Here is a 21,164-nt window from a genome sequence, read left to right as displayed (position 1 = left end):
GTGGACACGTTAACATCGAAACCTGGGCCCTTTTTGTTCTTTCACTTTTATGCATTTTCGCCGCAGCCATTCTAACCAACGATATAAAAGTGAAAAATGGCCGGCCGACAGACATTTTCGGTTTCACGATTCTCGCTGTTTTGCTCGTGTCGTCACGTACACGAGATCAGTTGGAATTCCTCCCGTCCGCTCTCACCGATATTTATACGCTCGGCCGATCCCTGTTTCTAATACCGTTCGATGGTGGGACAGCTTCTTCCTGCCGCCGCACCGTTACGGCCCCCGGATATATATTTTCCCGCTCGTTCAAAGTCGACAAGCTACTTCGACTACTTTCTCGAATGCAGTTCGAAAAAAGTTCGATCGGTTCACTACCGATGAAATCTGTGACCGCGTCGACAATTTATTCGGTTCGAAAGTTTAGCCGAATATCGTTACGGGATTTGCATTGTCATTGAATTTGTCGTTACATGATCGATCCACTTTTTCGATCGAAACATTCTTTGAAATGATCGTTCCTCGATGATTAGTAATTAGAATTTAACCAGACCATTGTTATCATAATGCATTGCACGATAATTGTAATAAAAATATATATAATCTGATCGTAGATGATCAATTACGCTTTGGTTCGCGTAAATTGATCTTCTTCCCGAGATAATAATAACAACAAAAGAACGCGCACATTTCTCTCACATCCGCAGGAATTATATTTTTCATAATTATCCCTCCGCGCGTAAACCCTTCCCTCGAATGAAATAAAAAAAAAAAAAGAAATAGAGGAAGCCGATCTTCTTTTTCTGCCCTGCCCTCTACGGTTTTCAGAATAATACATCGCCAGGCGGAGCTGCACAATGATTAAATTACTCGAACAACAGGCATCGTAATGGAATAATACCCGCGGTAATTGCATTGTGCAACTAATTGGAGGGACGAGCTTCGCACTTTGGCCAGGATGGTATTATCCTTGCGCGAACCGTTTCCTTTTGGAACACTCACGTGCACACTTACACACCCGCGACCAGAAATAAATTATTCGGTATGCGTCTACGTCATATGGCTTTCACGAGCAACTTACATTTGGCGCCGTGCACGCAACCCTCTTTTGCCTCCTCTCTTCCCCCCCCCCCACCCTCCCTACTTTTTTCTCCATCTTCTTTTTTTGCAGCTTCCGCTTTCTGAGCTTCAGAAACTAATCTCACAAAGGTTTACAAATAAACGAGCCCATTCCGGGGGCTCGCTCTTTTTCTCTCGTAAGCCCTCTGTGCGCGCCTCATGACTAATTTTACATATCGCGATAGAGCAACCCTCTTTGACCCGCCCTCCTCTTCGTTACTCACGATAAAATAAATTTGACGTTCAATTGGAAGTAGGATCGAATGGCTCCAACTTTTCGAAAGGGAAATCTCCTCGAGGCAATTTTATTTTTCGTCCCCTATCCGCTCGAATGTATTTCCCGTGTCCGTGCGATATATACGATACATGGTAAAACGTTGGCTCGATAGAATAGATTCTCTCGGCGCGTCCGTGCCTCCGTGCACCAACGTCTGCAATGTCACTTGTCGATCGTGTTCTACGGCCTTGAAATCTACATTAGACACGGTGGGGTCAATTGTCGTTAATGGCGTCCCCTACATAGCGAGAGCAAGAGTAATCCTCCGAACGAAAGAGAAACAAGAGTGCTTCTTCTTCGTAACCCCCTTTGTAATTTATCCTCAATTTACTCCCTATTACGTGCATCCATCTTAATTTAGCTTTAAATGAAACCGATAATCGTCTCGGCAGTCGATTTTCTTTTCTTTTTTTCTTTTTTTTTTTCGCCTCCCCTCGCAAACGTTTCACGAGAAAAGCCAAAGGGAAATCTTTTATTTCGTACGCGTACAGCAGACACTGCTACTAAATTCCGATTAAACTCGTCGACTACGTCCAATGTTCCTTTCTCTCTCTCTCTCTCTCTCTGTGCTTCTGTTTCTCTCTTCGCTTCCCCATCCTTTTTTAAATTTGCATAAAAATCAGTCCGATTAAAGCCCGATACCCGAGCTTTAAAATCCTCTTCTACGAACAAATAAAAAAATATTAATTATAAAAATATACGATTATAAACATTTTCTATATTTCTTCTTCATCATCGTTCGAACTTGTCTTACATTCGTGTAATAATCATCGAAGGGAGTTCGGCAATTATATCCGGTTGGAAAAATATTCTTCTAGGAGACGTTTAATTATCGAAATTATAAAATCGATGACGAACCAGCCAGATCTCGAGCGTCATTTATTCGTTTCCTGCGGAACACTAATTAAAAGTGGCGCCCGTCCGGCGATCTGGACGTCTCAGTCGGTAGTTTGTAATTAATTTTATTGAAATCGAACGAAGCCTCGTCGCGCCCGCCGGCAATATAAAAGTTGGGTCGTAGAAATCAATCCGCGAAGCGGTGGGTCGCGAAGGGATGAGGGACGGGATAGGACAGATATATATATATATATTTATAGATAGATAGATGGATAGATAAAGAGAGAAAGGGACAGAGAGAAGCATTCGCGGAACAAAATATCAGTCGAAATGCGAGAGGAGACGAGATTGAACTTTCGACCCGATCCCTGTGCCGCTTCAACGAGACAGGCTCGCACTTGGTGCAAATTGCGAACTTTGATGCTCTCTCTCTCTCTCCTCTTCTGTTCAGCTTTTTCAATAAATCGTGGAAACGCGAGAGGGGAGAAGATTGCCTCCGTCTACGGAAGAGTGGACAAGACAAGTTAGAGGAAATCAAGAGAGAGAGAGAAAGAGAGAGAGGAGGGAATAAAAAAAAAAGGAAGAAAGAACTTCTTCAAGAAACTGTCGTCCAATCCGTATGGTATATCGTTGCACGATTCCATCGTAATTTCCAATCAAATCGAATTACTTTATTATCGGATACGCGATGGACGTTTTTTCATAAATTCCTTCCACGGAATCGAAGTTTGCCGATCGATCTGAGATTTTATTTGCGTTCCATTGGCTGGACTCTAACCTGGACCCCGGGGGAAAAATTAAGTTGTCCAAAGTTGTTCGGCCAATTACGAAAGTTCGCCAACAGGTCCGGCTGCCTCGCGATTTTAAAAGCTATTCGTACTCAAACAGGTAGATGGTTACTTCCAGAACTTAATTCCGGATTGGTTGAAAGTAGGTCATTCCTTTCCCCTCCCTCTCCCCTCCCTCCTCCTCCTCCCCGCCATATATATCCAAATTGATACACGTTTTTACGCGGATATCGCGAAAAAAAGGAAGAAAATTTCGAAATTTTGAAATCCAAAGTTCGATGAGAGGAGGAAAAAATTGCGGCGCAACAAGTATCGATGATTCCATTTAATTATCAACGTCGATAAATTCGATGGATGCGGATAAAAGCTTGACCGATAAAATCGTAATTTTCAACAGTTTGTCAGAAGAGATGTTTCCCCCGATACATCCTTTAACCTTTTAATTCGAGCAGTCGTTACGCCGATAAGCGGCTCGCGAAATGCACATCACCGGGGAGGATTGATCGCCGCGCATTAATTTCGTCGCGCGCGAAAAAATTCACCGGGAAGCGGTCCGCTTCCGCTTCGACGTTGAGATATCGTGTTCCGTCATTCTGATGGACAGAAACGGGCCGTTCAACGGGTCGTTAGACAAATAAGAGAAAGAGAGAGAAGAGAGAGAGGAGGACAGAGGGAAAGGAAAGCAGGGGGAAGAAAAGAAAAACAAAAAAAGAAATAAATAAATAAATAAATAAAAGATCGGATCCGGTCGAGTGATTTCTTCTCTTTAGAAGTACGGATACCTGCCACCCATTTTCCACCCACGAAACCCAGAAAGCTTTCTCACCTTCCTCGCATTTTTCAACTTTCTCACCGCCCTTGTTCCATGCTTTTCTCACCCCCCTTTCCTCGACCTTTCTTTCTTTTCCTTCTTCCTTTATACGTACATCCCCGCGTTCTCTTCCCCTTCTCGCAATTTATTCTCTTTATTTCTCCTCTTTTCTCTTCCACCCTGATTTTTTTCCACAACCAGACAAACGTTATCATAATTTCCAGGCAACCTACCAGGTACACGCGCGAGCACACATACACATTCGAGTCGTTTAATTTTATTATACGAAATACTGTGGCGGTGGTGGCGGTTGTTCCCCACAGCACCGCATCGGGGAAGAAGTTTGTTTTCTGTTTCACAACCGGGAAAAGTGAATAACGAACAGACGTTTGAATCGTTTTCTCCTCGAATACTTCATTTATATTTTAAAACGGACCGAGAGGGATGAAAAGTAACGCTAATTATCTTTTATTTTTCCTCCCGCGTCTTTCTTCCCCGAGTTTGTTTAACGTTTATTATTATTAACTTGTAGTAACAAATTGGAAGGGCGGTCTTTTCTTGGAGAAAAATGTCGCGTATAATTCTAAAGACAGCCACTTGCCAACAGTGACGACGCGTGACACAGTTATCCGAGTCCGCGGAGAAATAAGATACACGAAAGTATTTGTCCCAGTGCACTGTGCAGGGACGAGTTCCTACATTTTTCTCCCCTTTTGTTTCACCACCTCTCCTCCCCTTTACCTCCAGTTTACGTTCCTTTCGCAGTCCCTGCAAAGTTGAAGAAGTCCGGTTTAGTTTAGTTTTATTAGCAGCGCACCGACTTTCTTTGTCTCCCCCTCGTCTCCCTTTAATTCGTCTTCATTCCCCGGATTTTTCCAGCGTTACGTCAATTTACTTCCTTTTCCCTTGCAACCTCCTCTCATTCGATTCTCTCTTTAATCCTACCGACGATTAATTAATTGAAAAACAATACGAACATTTTGTCTTACTTTGTACTCGACGAAAAGAAGAATTCTCCTCCCCTCTCCAACGTTGAAAAAGAAGGATAACTCGTGAAAAAGTGAAAAGCGAAATTCTACGTAGTTTACGTATTTTTACGAGTGGCGCACGAAGAATTGCGACGAATCTAAGCGTGAAAAGTTAATACCTAGCAACCAGAAAGAGGAGGTAGTGGGGAAAAATGAGGATGAAAATTATGCACGAGTTATACACAGGGTTGAAAAAGAGCAAAATTCTCCTCCCCCTTCCCATCTTCCCTCCCTCCACTTACGTCGTATTTACGCGACATAATGTGCCGTGACTGGCAAATTTCACTTCAGCCCTCCGTTTCCGCGCGAATTACGCGACGTTTATAATCCGTAACACGAGCTCGGTGTGCAACGGGATGAAGCCCGCTACGCGTACGTACACCAAGCACACGTGTCGAGCACGTGGCTGTTGCCTATTCATCGCGGCGAAGGGCTTTTACACCATGATTTTTGCGCTCCGAGTCTCCGAAGGGAAGACTTTCACTTTCGATACAGCGATCCCCGGTAATTCCATTAACGAGCACGCGCGTGTAATACGTGTGAAAATGCTTCCGTTGATCGAGCGTGCAATTAAATGCGACCGTAATTATCGCGACCGCAGCGGACAATTCATCTGAGAACGATATTTTGCGGCGCGGTGCGGATACCGTGCGAAATAATTGTCAAAAAGTGGCGAGGGAGGAGGAGGGAGGGAATCAGCGATGCGGAGTAATTGTTTTGGCCCCGACTGAAACGCGGCCCAGGGAGGGAATCATTAATATTAATTTTTCATGTTTCCCATATCAAAATTATATTCGGTTGTTGCGCCATGAATTATATAAACAAACTACGAGTTTGTTATATAATTTCTTTTTCCGATTAATTAATTTATCCACGGGCAACGTAATTACAACAATGTCACATCATAATGCCAAGAAATTAATTTGTCGCTCAATGCAATTCCGATACGCTATTAATAATTACGTTAGATTCGTAATTTAATTAATTAAAGTCGATGAAAACGCGGACAAATGTAGCGTCAAATTGAAAAGATAAATTTCAGTCGGAAGAAGAACTGAACGCGTGTTAAAATATAGATGTATAATCGGAGAAAAGCGTAACCTTTAATACGCTTTTTGTTTCATTCCGATATCTCGAACGGTTCCTGAGATACGAGCGATCAAAGTTGAGCGTTTAAAACGCAAAGAGATGTTCGAATTCTTGAATGCAGCGTGTGACCTACATTTTTTCCTGGAAACGCGTACGCCCCGATAATAGTGGGAAAAAAAACCGCTGACTCAGTGTCTGTCCACTGACCAGCGCACGTGGCGCGAGTGTGGGACAGGTCAGTGAGGGGCGAGCGAGGGAGAGAACCGAGTGTGCGGCAAGGACGGAGCGAGTAAATTATTAAAAATTGCCTTTCTCTTTACACGACGATATCTCGGGAACGGGGAATCGTATCGAGATGAAACAAAAAGGGTTTTAAAGGGGAAAGAGCCCCGCTTCTAACGAGTTTCGTTTCGTTGGTAAAACGTTATTATCTTCCAAGTTACAGCGATTCAAAGTTTCGATAATTTTAATAGATTTTCTGCGGGCGCTGCAATGAAACAACTGGTTAGTCCGGTGTTACGCAAGTGAATTAATTCTTGACGATATAGATACCTATATTTGGAAACACGGTAGCGAAAAGCAAAGTATATCTGCACGCTTTTTTCCCCACGTAGGCGTAAGAGATATTTTTGCTTCCTAATTTCATTCGTAGTAATAACGTAATTTCCTCCAAGTGTCGTTACATTTATTACGTTACAATTACCCCGAAATAGTAGCGACAGCGATTGCATCGCGGAGTGCATCTATTACCCCTGTGCGTCGTTTCGACCGTCTAACTGCAGGTATCCGTGTCACACGAACTCCGTGTGGAAGCGTAGCTTGTTCGTGTGGATGCATCATATGCAAATAAACCGAGGGACGAGTAAGTTTGTGCAAGAGCGACGATAGAAATTTCGAAGATGAAGACAATTGCGACCAGCCCTATTACCCTCCCCATATAACGCGTTATAAACGTTTCCCGAATTGCTCGAGTTGCTTGTATTTTACAATAATTTCGCACTCGTGATTTCGATTTCCTAGTCTAACTATTCGCCCGAACGAATTCATTTGACGATCGAAATGTCACAATCCATTGTTATTAGAAACCATTATTACATTATATACAGAACGCATGCTGTCTTGGAATTATTTGACATGGTAATAGGATATCCAGACATCTACCGTTACGGCGGTGCTCCAGTTTGTTAAACAATGGAACAACTACTGTTCCAGCTCTCTCTCTCTCTCTTAGACAACAATTAGAACAGCAACGCAAGTGTATAATTCACGAAAGATGAATAAAATTAAACTTAGTACTTACTGTGAAATTGCACAACAAGATACGCAGGAGAGGATTTCAATTTAAAGATTAAATTTAGAACGAACAAATAATCCCGATATTGTGTCGATAATAAAATACCTTCCTGAAATTACTCGACGTTCATTCCAACGTTGCAACGCGTCTAATTGGAATAAAAAAAGTGTAATTTTAATTTCTCGAAGCATCGACAAAGTAAACCCTCGTTCAAGGATCATTTGGACAATCCAAACGAACTTCTTTCCCCATTACGAGGAAGATTCCACTGTATCAATATGCAAAAAACAATCTAAAACCATTCCCACTTCCTTCCAAACTTCGTTTATCCTTTCGCAAGAACAACCAACTTCTCTTTACATCCATTTATTCCACGCGCAAAGAGTAATCGCGAAACTGGATTAAAACTAAATGCGAGGAGAGCAATTTTATCGTTCTCAGAAGAAGGAAACTTCTTCTTTGTCGCAAGGGATGGACGAAAACTCGCGCGTGGAAAATCTCTCTACATTCGCCTTTTACAAGATTTTTAATCGAGAGCAGGAGAAAAAAGGAGGAAAAATTTCCTCGCTTCCCACAGAAAGGAACGTATCCGTCTCCGTCTTCTCTTCCTCCTTCTCCTCTTTCCTTCAAACCGAAGAACAATAAAGCAAAAGTGGCGAACGAGGAGTATTCTATTCTCATTCTATTCCACCCGTCTTTCTTCCGCCCGTGAACGCGAAAAAGACGGGTGTACACGTACGCGGCGTGGGATGATGGCGGTCGAAAGGGGGAAATGTCCACTTCCGTGGAAATTACACGGAGGCCAGTGACACGCTGACACGGCGCTGTCGCGTGTTGGAACGGGCGCACGCAACTGGGCGATGTGCCGACTGGCAAGAGCGACCACACTTTACGAGCATTGCGGCGAAAATATATGATTCTCCCGGTGGCCTAGCGCGACCGTAAAGTTTCATCCTCATTGTTTCGAGCGGCGGAACGTAGGGCGGGGGCGGGTGGGGGTGGGCAGGGGGGAGTTGGTTTGGTTTAAGAGCGGTAGACCGCCGCACGATTCCAGCCAGTCGTAAGATTAACGGCTGGTTTGCTTTGTAATTTTATAGCCGCCAACCGCCGCCTCCCTCCCTCCTCTTCACGTCCTTCTGTCCTTCCAACCGATATCCTGTATCCTTTTCGACCGCTACTTCTTCCGATCGAGATTCCACGGGAAAGTTGATCCCACGCGGATGGGATTAAACGAGATGGGAGGATCTTGAATAACCGCGATGCACTTTCTTCCGAGAACCATCTTCCGAGGCGATAAAAGCGCACCCAAGTTGGCTCCCTTTCGAAGGGCTTAAAATCCTCTGTGTTCCTCCAATGTATTTTCAATGATTCTCAGTATTTGGAAAAACACACATTTCCATTTAGATTTGGTTAGAATTAATATTGGAAGGGAAGGCCAACCAGAGAAATATTCCAATCTCCGTTAGGCGTTTACGCGATAAAAAAGTTCCTTGCCATCGCGGTAAACGATCCCTATAATCCTCCTTCGTTTCCCTCCCAGCGAGGATTTAGAAGCCGTTCGTCATCGTTTTACGCAAACGACACGCGTTCTCGAAGGTCTAGGAGCGAGGGAGGAGGGGAGGAGGAGGAGGAAAACGTAATCGTGAGAGACGAGGAATACGTAGAGAATCCTCGGGTAACAAAGAGGGGAAAAACGGGATAATGCTTTTGGGGAAATAAAAGTGTCGTTTGCCGGTGAAAAAAGCCACGGTCGTAATGGAGGTGAGTCGAGTGCCTAGGAAAGATAGCGTAACGCTGCGAGATTTAGCACATAGTAATTCGCTTTAATGCCGGCGTACATACTGCCTCCTTGCTGCTCCACTCGATATTTGTATTCCACGTCGCAGCTCTGCTTATCGAGAACACACCGGAAAGGAAATTCGCCAGACGCCTCCTTTTATCGGTTTCCTTACGTTGCTAGCAGAATCCTCTCTTTCTTTCTTTTTTTCTTTTTCTTTTTTCCGCAGAGACAATCTTTGTCGTCTACGTTATTCCCCCTTTTTTTCTCTCTTTTTATTTCAAAAATTTTTCTTTAAGCACAATACACGAACTAAGAATTTGAGATTATATTATAAAATCGAATAAAAGGAAAGTGGAAATTTTTCTTTTCACTCTTGGAAAATCTACTCCCGACAACAGTTTTTGTATAATAAATGTTCGAAACAAGCTTTAAGTTTCAGTTTGACTTAACCTTTGTATCAATTCTACTAAGAGCATTGACAAGAGATCGAAGTCTTGGTGAAAAAGTTGGAGGATAAATTAAGTCATCGCTTAATGCATCCTGCTCCTGACGCTTAATTAATAAACCAAATAATCTATCATCCTAATTCCTTGCAAGTTCCCATCATCCCATCTAATGTTAGTACGCCTACGATGAAATATTTTCAAGATACATATATATATATATATATATATATATATATATATATATATATATATATGATATAGACATGCAAATCTTTGATCCTGATTTCGAACGCTGCTTCAATTATTTTCTAATCATCGATCAAGTAAGAGCGAACGATCGAATCGTCTGACCTTCGAGCTTCGATGGAAATTGACGCACGTCCGAGAGAATTATTCTTAGCTCGCGGCATAACTTCTTTAAAGGAGGAGAGAAGAGACAAAAGAGAAGAAAAGAAGATGAAAGAAAGATGGCAACCATAAAATATCCCGACGATTGTCCAAAGAAAAATAGCCGGAGGGCCAAGAGCGAAAGACAAAAGTGGAACATTTCTCGGCCTTTCGACAATCTTTTCCGCGCGTTCGTTTATAATATTACAAAGCGATGTCGATCGAGGAAAAGGGGAATTTATGAATGTGGAGAAGAGGAAAGTGACGAGAGAATGAATCGCGTACACTTTTCCCTCTCGTTCGAGTAGAAACGCACGACGCTTGGTCGAACGAGCGCGTTAATGCAGGGATAAAAAGTAGTGTGGCACATCCGTCCGCGTTCCACAAAGATTCTTTCACGATCGTTGATTAAGATGACGAGCGCAGGGATATTTAATCGGACTTCAGCATCTAGGATTGACGCGCTTCTCTCCCCCGCGTTTCCATTAATGGGTGGAAATAAAATCCGAGATACTGAATTATTTTATTCCTTGTTTCAATATCTTCGTTAAATATTTAGATTTCAGACAGAAGTTTGATGGAGTCGCTTCAACCGTTTAAACAGCGTGTAAATTTTTCAGGGGAGAAGCGCACGAATAAATCGTGTTATTTTATATATGGTTTAACTCGGACAAACGTGAAAAAGTAAATAAGAACTGGAATAAAATATTATCTGGAAATTATGCTTAAAAAAAAAAAATGCATTATGCTTGTACTTCCCTTTCCCTCCCCCCCATAAAAGTATTTGGATGGTGGGCGATGGAAGAATATAAAATGCAACATAATAGATGCGTGGAATAATACGAACGACTTTATACGCACCAAGGAAAAAAATATCGAAACTTCTTTTGACGCGTGCGTTGAGTGCACGGTTCGTTCGTGAAATTTGTTTATCGCGCAAAAAACGTATTCGCGTTTTTTTTTTAAATAAATATATATATAATCTCCATCATAAAAGTATAAAGTTATCTCTCCTTTAAATTCATTAATTCTTTAGGTAGCAGGTGTCGGTTATGCAAAGGCATAAATTCTCACACCGGGAGCCGGGAGCGTTAACCCTTTTTTTTTTCTTTTTTTCCACCCACCCCTTTGACTCCAGTCTGTCAACAGTCGGCTCTCAACTACAACTCCTCCCTCCCTATGCCTATAAATTCGTCACACGCTTCGATCCCAACCCCATTTACCAGGAGGGGGGTTGGCAACGTGAAATAAAGAGGTAAAGGTCGACGTGTAACTAAATCCCGCCGGTGCACGACTACGACGATTTTCGGCTCCGTGTACATCATCCGTATTCGCGGTCTCTGCTTTTTGTCAATTAATCTGCAGTTATCAGTGGGTCGGATGGGATGGATACGAGCGACGTTGCAACCCAGTCGAGGGGAAGTTGGTCATTTGTATGACGCCAGCGTGCTGCTGTGTATACGGGCGTTATCTGTACTCTGAGCTTCACCTCTCTGGGGAAGAACGACCCGTGACACGTTAACGTGAGACCTCAAAACGATGGAGTGACAGAGAAAGAGAGAGCAGGGGGAGGGAGAGGGAGAGAGAAGGAGAGAAAGAGGGAGAGAGAGAGAGAGGTGGAAAGGGTTGCACACGGTGGAAAGAGGATATCGCTCTATGTTTGGCCAGGAAGCGTTGTTTATGCGAAACGGTCAGCACACCGAGTTACGATGTCAGCGGCTCGTTCTGGTTGGCTTCGTTTGATAATTCGATTGCACTTTTGCACCTCGAGCACCGTGACGCCTCCCCCTCTTCCTCTCTTTTCTTCTCGTATCAAGCTACGAGAGCTCGGCTCCCGTCCAATTAAATTTATTCGGGCGTGTTTTCGAGGGGGCGAGAAAAACGTGGCCGCGATTCAGAGATTGTAAAAGAGGGTGGAGGATGCATGGGAGAGAGAGAGGAAGAGAGAGGGAGAGGGAGAGCGAAGAGAATGAAGTGTCCTCGTTTTTTCCTATCATCTAGTTACTTCCTTCTCTTTTTTTTTCCTCTCCTTTCCTTTTTCTTTCTTTTGTCAATTTCCAAAATCCGACGATTCACTCACTTCGAATACGAAGTTTCACTCCGCGAAAGATGATTAAAACTATGATGAGATTTCCGTTTTTTATTTGGGGGAATAATAAATGGACGCCCAGATCCAAAATCTCTTCTTCCATTGTTCCATCCGCAGGAAATTCTTGGAATATCTGTACAAACGAATTTTCGAATATTTCGAGAGAAGCCGGGAACGATATTTTCTCAATACCCTCATCTCTCCTTCCGCTCCCTTTCTTCCTCCTCCTCCTCCTCAATTCAAAAGCTTAGAAATAAAAGGACGTTGTTTTCCCTTTCCTGGCTCGATATAGTCGTGCAAAGTCGTGACTAACCGAGCTTTTATTCCCAACTTTCCTCCCGGATTAATCCATGTCAATCGTGAATAGATATCGTTCCGCGCAGTTTTGATGATGATTGATGATGACGGAGAGACCGTTAGTAGAGGTATACTAACGAGGTATACCCGTCATCCCAATAGACCCCCTCTCTCCCCCGCAGCTACATCAATGCTCGAATTTCGTTCGATGAAATTCCGAAGGTAACACGTGTCCAGATACGTCCATCTCGGAGGAAAATAAATCTCGAGAAATGAGGGAAGAAATTCGCGCAGAGGAACAATAAGGGAGGCAACTACCCCGCCGCCTTTCTGTTCAAGATTCCGTATGTTAACTCGGGGAGATTAATCCGCAGAAACGACGTTTAATGAGCAAACAAGATCGATGTGATTTTTTTTTTCTTTTTGGATCTTTCGAGTTCGAATATCGAGGGGAGAAATTCCCAACGACTCTGGAGACTAGAAATTTCGCGAGAAATTTCCTCTCTCGTCTCGTTGGAAGGGGAAGGTTTCAAAGAAGACGAGTTTCTTTTAGAAAATTCCTTCGGAATACGCGGAAAAAGTGAGAAAAGCGAGCGAGTTGGTAAAAACTAGGAGAATAATGGATCTTGGTAAAAATTCTGCTTAATCCTCGGTCAATAGTGTAGTTTTTCCCTTCCTTCTTTTTCTTTCCCGTTCTCTTCTTCTTCTTCTTCTTCTTCTTTCATTTTCCAGGAAATGATATTATGCGTCGATCAACCAAGTTTTTTTTAGCAGACCAGTAGAAATACCACGGGAGAATATTTTGCGAGGAAACGCACCGATTCAACCGAACCAATTTGTTTTGCTTTCAGCGCCTGTACAAGTTCGCGAAATATCGAAGGAGGGCCAGGAGAGGCGACCAAACGACGCCAATAATGACTCAGCCGAAGGGGATTTACCCGTTTTTGAACCGACAGCGGCGAACGTCAGCGCATTCGTCGAACAAACCGTGTACCTGCCATGCCGTGTGCGAAATTTGGGAGATAAAGTGGTAAGCCGCAGTAATTTTCTTCCCAAACGAAACTGAAGTTATCTCTTCGAAGCTGTTCTTCGAAAAGACAGGGCGAGGGAATAACTAGCTTTGTCGTTCTTTTGCGAAGAAGAAAAAAGGAAAAACAGAGAGAAAGAGAGAGAAAGGGAAGGAAAACTCTGAAAGCTTGTATTTTGTAAAACTACGGAAGGTTTTATAACCGATATGAAAAGTTGCATCGTAAAGATGACGGATAAAAATATCGAGACTGAAACTATCTCTACCAGTTGGTTCCGTTAAAGATTCTCGCCACTTTTCGAAACTCTAAACTGCCAATCTTTTATCTCTCGCGTGGTAAATTTTCCACTCGCCAATATTCTCCAAATATTCTCCAACTTCTACTTTTTTTTTTTTTTTTGAATAATCTCAATACGATTTCCATTATTTGCAATACTAAGAATATTCGCGACAATAACATCGTAATAATCCACTATTCCTGCCACTGTTTCGTGTCACGAAGAAATTTTATCCAACCCCAATTCTCTTCTCCAATTCCCTCAGTCTTTGCCTCGAGAAACACCCACCCAAAACTATCGTAACCGTCCCTCAACGCAAACACATCGACAAATGATGAGAAACAATCGAGCAAGATCCCACCCTCCCCGTTGAATTATGAAATAATCCCGTGCAAAAGGGAGTCGTGCAACTAAACAGTTAAGGGAGAGCCCTTACTAAGTTTCGATCAGGGTCAACCACGCGCTCCACGCGGAAGAAGGCACGCACGCGTTACAACAACGAGAACCGTAACGAAATCAATTTTCGAAAAAATTGCCCGATTTCGTAGGCCGAAAATTCTCGATTCAAACAGGTTGTCCAAGCGGCGTCGTAGGAAGGCGTCCCCTTTTGCTGCACGACGATTTACGCGAACAAAGACCTGCTTCCCTCCCCCTTAACCATGGTGTGGTGTAATTAATACACCAGACCATGACAAATAGTCGTTTCCGCAATAACGGCCAACCGATAAATATAGCGGTCGCGATTAGGAGAGCTGGCAAGCACGAAAACGACGTAGACGCCGTGGTGGCGGAACAGGGGGGGACCACCCTCCGTGTATATACATTGGCGTGCTCGTGACAATCGATCAAAATGGGAGACGGGGGAGGGAGGAGGAAGGGGGAGAGGCACAAAGACACGGACGGTGTTTCCTTCGTGGCTAATATCTACGCGATTTCGTATCCGTACACGTCGCCGGTTCGTTCGTGCCACCTGGATTCTCGTCTGGACGGGAAACCGGTTGTTATCTCAATTTTCCATTTCGCTCGTGCAACTCGTGCGTCTCGCTCCTCCCCCTCCCCTCCCTCCCCGACGATTAATTACAACGAAGCGACGATTTCCGTTTCCACCGACACAGGAGAATTTCGCTCCTCCCTCCCTCCCACCATCTCGCCTTCGTTTGTTTAATCCCGCGCCAATTTTTCTATTTGATCGGTCGATTAGCCGCGCGGCAAGTCGCGAAACTGCTGAAAGCGGTAATCAACGATTCTGGTCAGCAGTTTCAGTCAGCGATAAAAATCTTCTTCGTCCCGAAATGGGGGAAGGAATCGGGTCACCGGCAACGATAACGATTTGTAAAAGTTTGCAAGATCGATCCGAAGTGTGCGGTGTCCGTGATTACGTAGGTGACAACGTGGTGCAGCGAGGAAGAGGAGAGGAGGGGAAAGGAATCGAGAAGAAAGGGAAACAGGAAATTTATGGCAACCGATCATGATCATTTCATCGGGAGTTCGTCGCGCGACGGCTATAATTCCATCTGCTTGATTCGTTTCGCCCGTAGACAATCGTTAAGATTAAGGGTAGCTTGGCGCCCCTTGCGCTCGTCGTCGATATCATTCCTGGTGTCGAATACCGATCCGTTACTTCTCTATGGAAATCAAAGCGAAGTACGAAACCACTTCGCAGTCATCCAGTTTTTCAACCAGCGTTTTTTCGTTCATCCAAGCTCTTTGATTTTTTCCCCCCTTCCACATATTCCCTCGTTTTCTTTTTCATCTCCTCTCTCTTTTTTTCCTTTTTTTTTTAAAGAGGATGATAGACTGTTCGATCAAAGATCGGGCAAAAGTGTATAATGGAAAAGTCACAGTCGATATCCAACTGTTTCCAGATTAGCACGAAAGGGTGGGAAAGTTAATCAAGGAGTTGTTTTTTTACTCGTCGAAAAACCTCGGTTCAGATACCCATTTCGCGGATGAAAATCGACATCGAATGCGAGTCGCAGTGTTTTTTTTTAAATAAAGTATATACGCGGAAGAGTAAGCGAAACGAGTGATGGTCATTCTAAATTACGAAAGCGTCCATGTTTGATGAAATCCCAATCTTGATGGTATTATATCGATGCTTCGATAAAGTTGGTCGTCTATTTCGAACGCTTTTTCCTTTTTTTTTTTTTCTCCTTTTTTTTTCCCCTTCGTAAACGCTATTCTATCGCACCTGGGCTCGACCATGAATTTTTCACCAATTCGAATATCGCGGCTACGTTTTTTTCCCCCCTCTATCTTTCTCTCTCTGTCTCTCGTTTAAACGGAGATTGAAAGCATTTTCAGACACGCTTTTGGGATAATTTGCGCTTTCCAAAGTTAATTGGATTCACGGCCCCTATTCACTCTGTTTTTTTTTTTGTTCACTCTCGTTGACATATCTACTATCTCTTTCCCATTGATTTATTTTTAATCGAACTCGTCAAATTGAATTACCCCGATGGCAAGTCGGATAAAAAGTCGAGAGTCGTTGGAAAATTGGGGCTGGCAAAAACTCACTTCAACCGCGGGACAAGCGTTCACGATTGCTGCAAGTAGTTACTTTCATTACTCTCCCTTCTTCGAGTTATTCTCCATCAATATTTACCCATGTTCGTCGCGAAATTTCAAAGGTAAAGAAGCTCCCCCTCCCTCTCTCGAAATACTTCCTGATTTATCGAGTCTTGCATCATTGGATGACCGAAAATCGTTTCCCTATTTATTGCAAAACCCAGCAACGAGTCTCCTCGAACCGCCTTTTATCGCTTCTTCCTATGGCACGCGTTCGCCTGGAATTCAAAAGGACGGTATCAGATTTTAAGCAGGTCGACCCTCGATGCATTCTATATATTCCTAAATATCGGGCGAAATGCGAGCAAACACTCGCCTCCACGCTAGAAAATCACGATATACCGTCCGTATATTTCCGCCAACTTATTTCACGATCCGCGTGTTTTCGACTTTACGTCTTCATTTCCATTCCGGAACGAGGGGAGTCAACAATCGAAGGAGACAGGCGCGGGTTGATCGATCGATAGTCGGACGCGTTTTATACATATATATATACGCGAATAACTTGAGGGATGCTCTTTGCAATTTTAGAAATCCATTCCGTACGCGCTGGGAATCACAGAACAATATCAATTCGGAACAATAAGATGAATACAAGGAAGAGGTTGTGTCGATCGATGAATTTTTTTCTCACCTCTTGTCGTATCGATCTATCTATAAATTCCTCCTCCGCCCACCACTCCTCCGTTCCAAGGATTAACTCTGCACGATCGATTTCCAGCTATATATCGTTCCTTATCCCTGATCTGTCACTGTCTTCATCTCCTCCCCCTTCTCGAACCCTAAATCCCCCCTTGGAGCCACGCTAATGTACTCGAAACGAGAAAGAGAAAAGAAAAGGAGGAGGAGGAAGAAGAGGAAGAGGAAGAAGAAGAAGAGAAACGAATCGAACACGCGTCTACCTCGAGCCGAAAGTGACTTGTGATTTGTTGACCTGGTAGACAGGCCAAACAACGGTGTCATGATGGATCGCCGTGAAAAAGGGAGCCTTATCGGTCGGTCAGATCGATTACGCCTAGTACAAGGATCTGCTCTACCTGTTCCTCTCTCTCTGATTCCCTTTTTCCGCTTTCCTTTCCGCCGCATAAATTGAACAACCGCGCGAATTCCTGCCGGTTCCGCGGTTATTTATGAAGAAAGAGAGAGAGAGAAAGGGGAGAGCACACTCGTAAATATGATTAATTTTCGTTCCTCGTTCGAAAAAGCAGCTGCACCACGGGAGATAATCAGCTAACGGATATACACCTCGTTTCTGCGCGAAATATGTTGGACGCAATTGAATGCTCGTCACGAACGGCCGTTATCGACGGCTTCTCTTCCATTCCCCTCGAATTTCACTCCATTTTCTTCTCTCCAACGGACGAACGGAACGAAACGAGCGAACGAACGAACGAATTCAACGCGGCACCCGATGTAATTACGTTGTGTGTTTTTAATTTTGTTTTCGGATAATTTAACGTGGGAAAAAATTTCAACGATCGTGGAGGATGGAGGTGGAAGAAAGAGGAGAAAGAGAGAAACTTTTTAGAATTTTTGTGGGAATTTTTGTAATATCGTTGCAGATTTTTCTGCTTTTTTTTCTCTCCTTCATTTTTCCCCCTTCATTTTCGTTCATACCTTGTTTTCTCAAATTAACCGGTTTTTGATACAAGCACGTTCCGTTAAACGACTCGAAGAGGGGACTACTACTATTGACTACAGTTCGAATTTCCAGTTTTCCAAATGAAATTGGACATGGGAAAGTTTCACTCCGAAACTGGCCGGAATTGAAAACTTGAAAATTGCCTATATTTTCGACGTGTCCTCCGTGTCCACTATTTTTCCTCTGGACAAACCGCCAATACATATATATATATATATATATATATATATATATATATATTTATACGATTGGAATAAAATGCCAATCCCATTGGCAAACGAATATCTTTGAATTTTTCATCAATGGAATCACCGGCTTCAATCGTTTATTCACTGTCACAGGCACGAATTAAACGCCACGAAATATGTTCGAAGGAATGTTCGATAAATAATTCCCTTTTCGATTCGTCGAATATTAACTTAACATAGAAACTTTCCCATATATATACAATCGTGAACTTTTCCAAAATCGTACGATCCTTTTTAGAAAAGTTTCAATTTTTTTAGAATCGTACGGTACGAAAAAAAAAAAAAAAGAAAAAAAAGAAAGAGAAATGTAGAATGACGATCAACGCGAAAATCTCGATTGATACAATTCCATTTCACGGTAGAGTGATAACAGAAGCATAGCTGCGCGATTGGTTAGCAAGATATTCGAGGGTCGACCGTTTCCCGTGCGTTATTTCCGCAATTTCGTTCCGAGGTGGGGTAATACGGCCACAGGTTGACGTCACGCCGGCTTAAACGGCTTTGAAGCGGCCAATCGAGCGCAATTTTCAAAATTTTCCACCGCGTATCGAAAAAGTTCACCGAATCTCGTTCAATTGCCTCCTCCCCCCTCCCCTCTCCATTCCATAGCGCGTTAACGAAAATACTTGGGAGGGAAGGAAATAAACGATAAAAAGAATAAAATTAACAGGGAGAAAAAAAAGGAAAAAAGAAAAAAGAAGTGAAATTCGTGAAATCAAGAAATCGTTTTCTTCTTTCGAAGAACGTCAGCTCGAACATACATACACGAGGGTTGGGAATTCTTGCAGCTGCATAGAGGCCGTGAATCATTTGTCACGTTTCAAACTCGAAAATTACTCGAAAAGCTTCCGGAGCCTGTGAGTGGGCTTTCTTGAGGAACACGTAGACGAACGTGTTCCGTAACGCGATCCTCGCGGAATCCTCGCTATTTCTGCTCTGGCAAATTTTCGAATAATTTCGGCGGAATACCGTGGAAAGCTTATCTTTTGTGAATACGAAAATTTCATGAATATGTATACGCGAAATTTCCTTCTTTTTCCCCTCCCTCCCTCCCCAATCTTTCGCGATTACTTTATTGTCGCGTTCCTCGAAAGCGAAGAAATGATTCAAAGAAAAATCACCGGGTTGAGAATTGAAGATTAAAAATTGAACGATAATTTTTGTCATCGCGACATTCGTTTTTTGCATTTTCATTTTCGAAGGGGGGGAGGGGACGAGAGGCAGTCGATGAGAGTTAATTCCGCAGTTGTCGAGGAAACAAGAAGCTACGAAGAGCGAATATAAAAAGAGAAAAAAGAAAGAGAGAGAGATTTTACAAGAATTTTAATTACGTGGGGTAGCGTAAGTTTCGAGAGAAAAAGACTCGAAGGAGAAAGCCTTTTTTTTTTTCTTTCTTTTTTTTTTTTTCATTACAAGATTACACTCGACCGTGTATGCGCGTTGCTCTCTAAACAAAATGTTCGTTTTCCTGTTACACCGTCAAGACGCGAACACAAGAGACGTGAACACGTAGGGAGAGGAATAGCGAACGGAACACGGTACATCGAGGCGAGAGAAGAAGGAGGGATAAAAAAAAAAAAGAAAAAAGAGAGTGAAGGAGAAAAGAGAGGAAGGAAGGAAGGCAGGCAGCTTCGAAAAAAAAAAGAGAGAAAGAAGCGGAGAGAATGCACGCGTAAAGGAAAAAAGGAGAAGGGAAAGAAAAAAAAGAAAATAAATGGAAAGTAGCTTGGTATTTCAAAGATGAGAGACCACTTTGCGCTTAGAAGGAACTGCTTTACTTTCACGGCTTAGCAAATGTGCGAGGTATGCTCCGAACAAGGAAGAACAGCCATCCGGGTTAAGAAGAGAGACAGAAAAAGAGAGAGAGAAGAGAGGAGACGAGCGAACGAGAAAAAAGGAAAATAAGGCGGGTTGAAACAGTTTCGGTTGCTCCTACGCCCCGAAACCAGGGACGATTCAACACTTTATCCCTCCGCAAAATTTATGAGCCGGTCGGACCGCCGGTGTGGACCGTTTGACCGCGAAATTGCGTAATTAAATTAGCACCGGCCCATATAATTCGGTAATTAACATTCCGAAACGGGTCGCACTCGGTTGGGAAACCAGGGGGAAAAATAGAGCCGGTTATAAGTTGAAATTGTTTAGCGCGAAATCGTTTATATATCGGGAAATTTACGGCTGAATTTATTTCGTGCGAATTTGTGTTACCTTTCCACGATATCTCTTTCTTCTAGATGGAATGTAAAAAAAAAAAAAAAAAAAAAAGAGGAATAAGTTGGATGATTATTCTAGCCTACTGATCCCGGGGATGATCATCGGGGGAGGAAAAACGCGATATGGAATAATTCGAAATCGAAGTTTAACGCGAGGAGAGGCGAGGAAAATATTTCCAACGAATTCCATCATGCGGAGGATGATGCTCGGGAAGACGTGGCATTTCTTCGAGGAACAAGTTAGTCCCTACAAGTCCTCTTTTCTCCAACATGTCGCAGGTGGAGGAGATAAACTCGACTGGTTGGAAAAGCTGAAAAGTACCGAAAAGAGAGAGAGAGAGAGAGGGAGACTGTTTTACGTCGCTCGCAACCATTGGAAGATGAGATTTCAAGGCTTTGGAACTAAGATTTCGACTTTCTTTCTTTTCGAGTGTTTCTTCTACTCGAAGAAATTCTATCTTTTTCCTTTCTTCTTTTTTTTTCTTTTCACGAAAAAGAAAAAAAGAACACACCATGATTACTTTCCGTGCGTAAACGTAACGTCGGAATCGTTTCGAATCGAGCGTGTTGTTTCGTTGTCTGGTTGCCAGGAAAAATCTTGCGAAGAGAAGTCGAGAGGAAATATATATTTGAGGATAAATTTTTGCGGGGAACAGAGGAGAGGCCGAAAGCATGGATCGATTCGATTGCGTCGTCAGGTCGGGCCTGAAGGAACGAGATATCGAAATGGTTTCGAGATAAGAGAGTGCGACGACAGGAATTGACTTTGGATCTCGATTAAACCGCCGGCAAAAATCCTTCTCGATTTTATTACGGTCCATATCGTTTCACGTATTATTCAAATCATAAAAATTTGATATGCGAGATGAAATCGTGAAATTTTGAATTTAAAAATTTTCTAATTTAAATTTGAACGTTTTAACGTTGTAAAACTGGGGGAAGGGAGGGA

The 21,164-nt window shown here is 43.0% G+C and overlaps 2 protein-coding genes across 6 annotated transcripts in view; one reads left to right on the top strand and one right to left on the bottom strand.

Annotated features, from left to right (window-relative positions):
* Window positions 1-21,164, top strand: part of LOC725354 — a 95,089-nt gene that overhangs the window by 18,417 nt on the left and 55,508 nt on the right. For all 4 annotated transcript variants that reach the window (XM_016915919.2, XM_026444735.1, XM_026444734.1 and 1 more), the window contains exon 3: window positions 13,091-13,269. In XM_016915919.2, coding sequence (XP_016771408.2) covers window positions 13,091-13,269 — 179 coding nt within the window. The remainder of the gene's footprint in view (window positions 1-13,090; window positions 13,270-21,164) is intronic.
* Window positions 1-21,164, bottom strand: part of LOC410442 (DNA helicase MCM9) — an 80,980-nt gene that overhangs the window by 38,514 nt on the left and 21,302 nt on the right. The window lies entirely within an intron of this gene.

Source organism: Apis mellifera, linkage group LG13, assembly GCF_003254395.2.
Source record: "Apis mellifera strain DH4 linkage group LG13, Amel_HAv3.1, whole genome shotgun sequence".
NCBI classification, from domain to species: Eukaryota; Metazoa; Arthropoda; class Insecta; order Hymenoptera; family Apidae; genus Apis; species Apis mellifera.
This window is presented reverse-complemented; position numbering and strand designations above follow the sequence as displayed.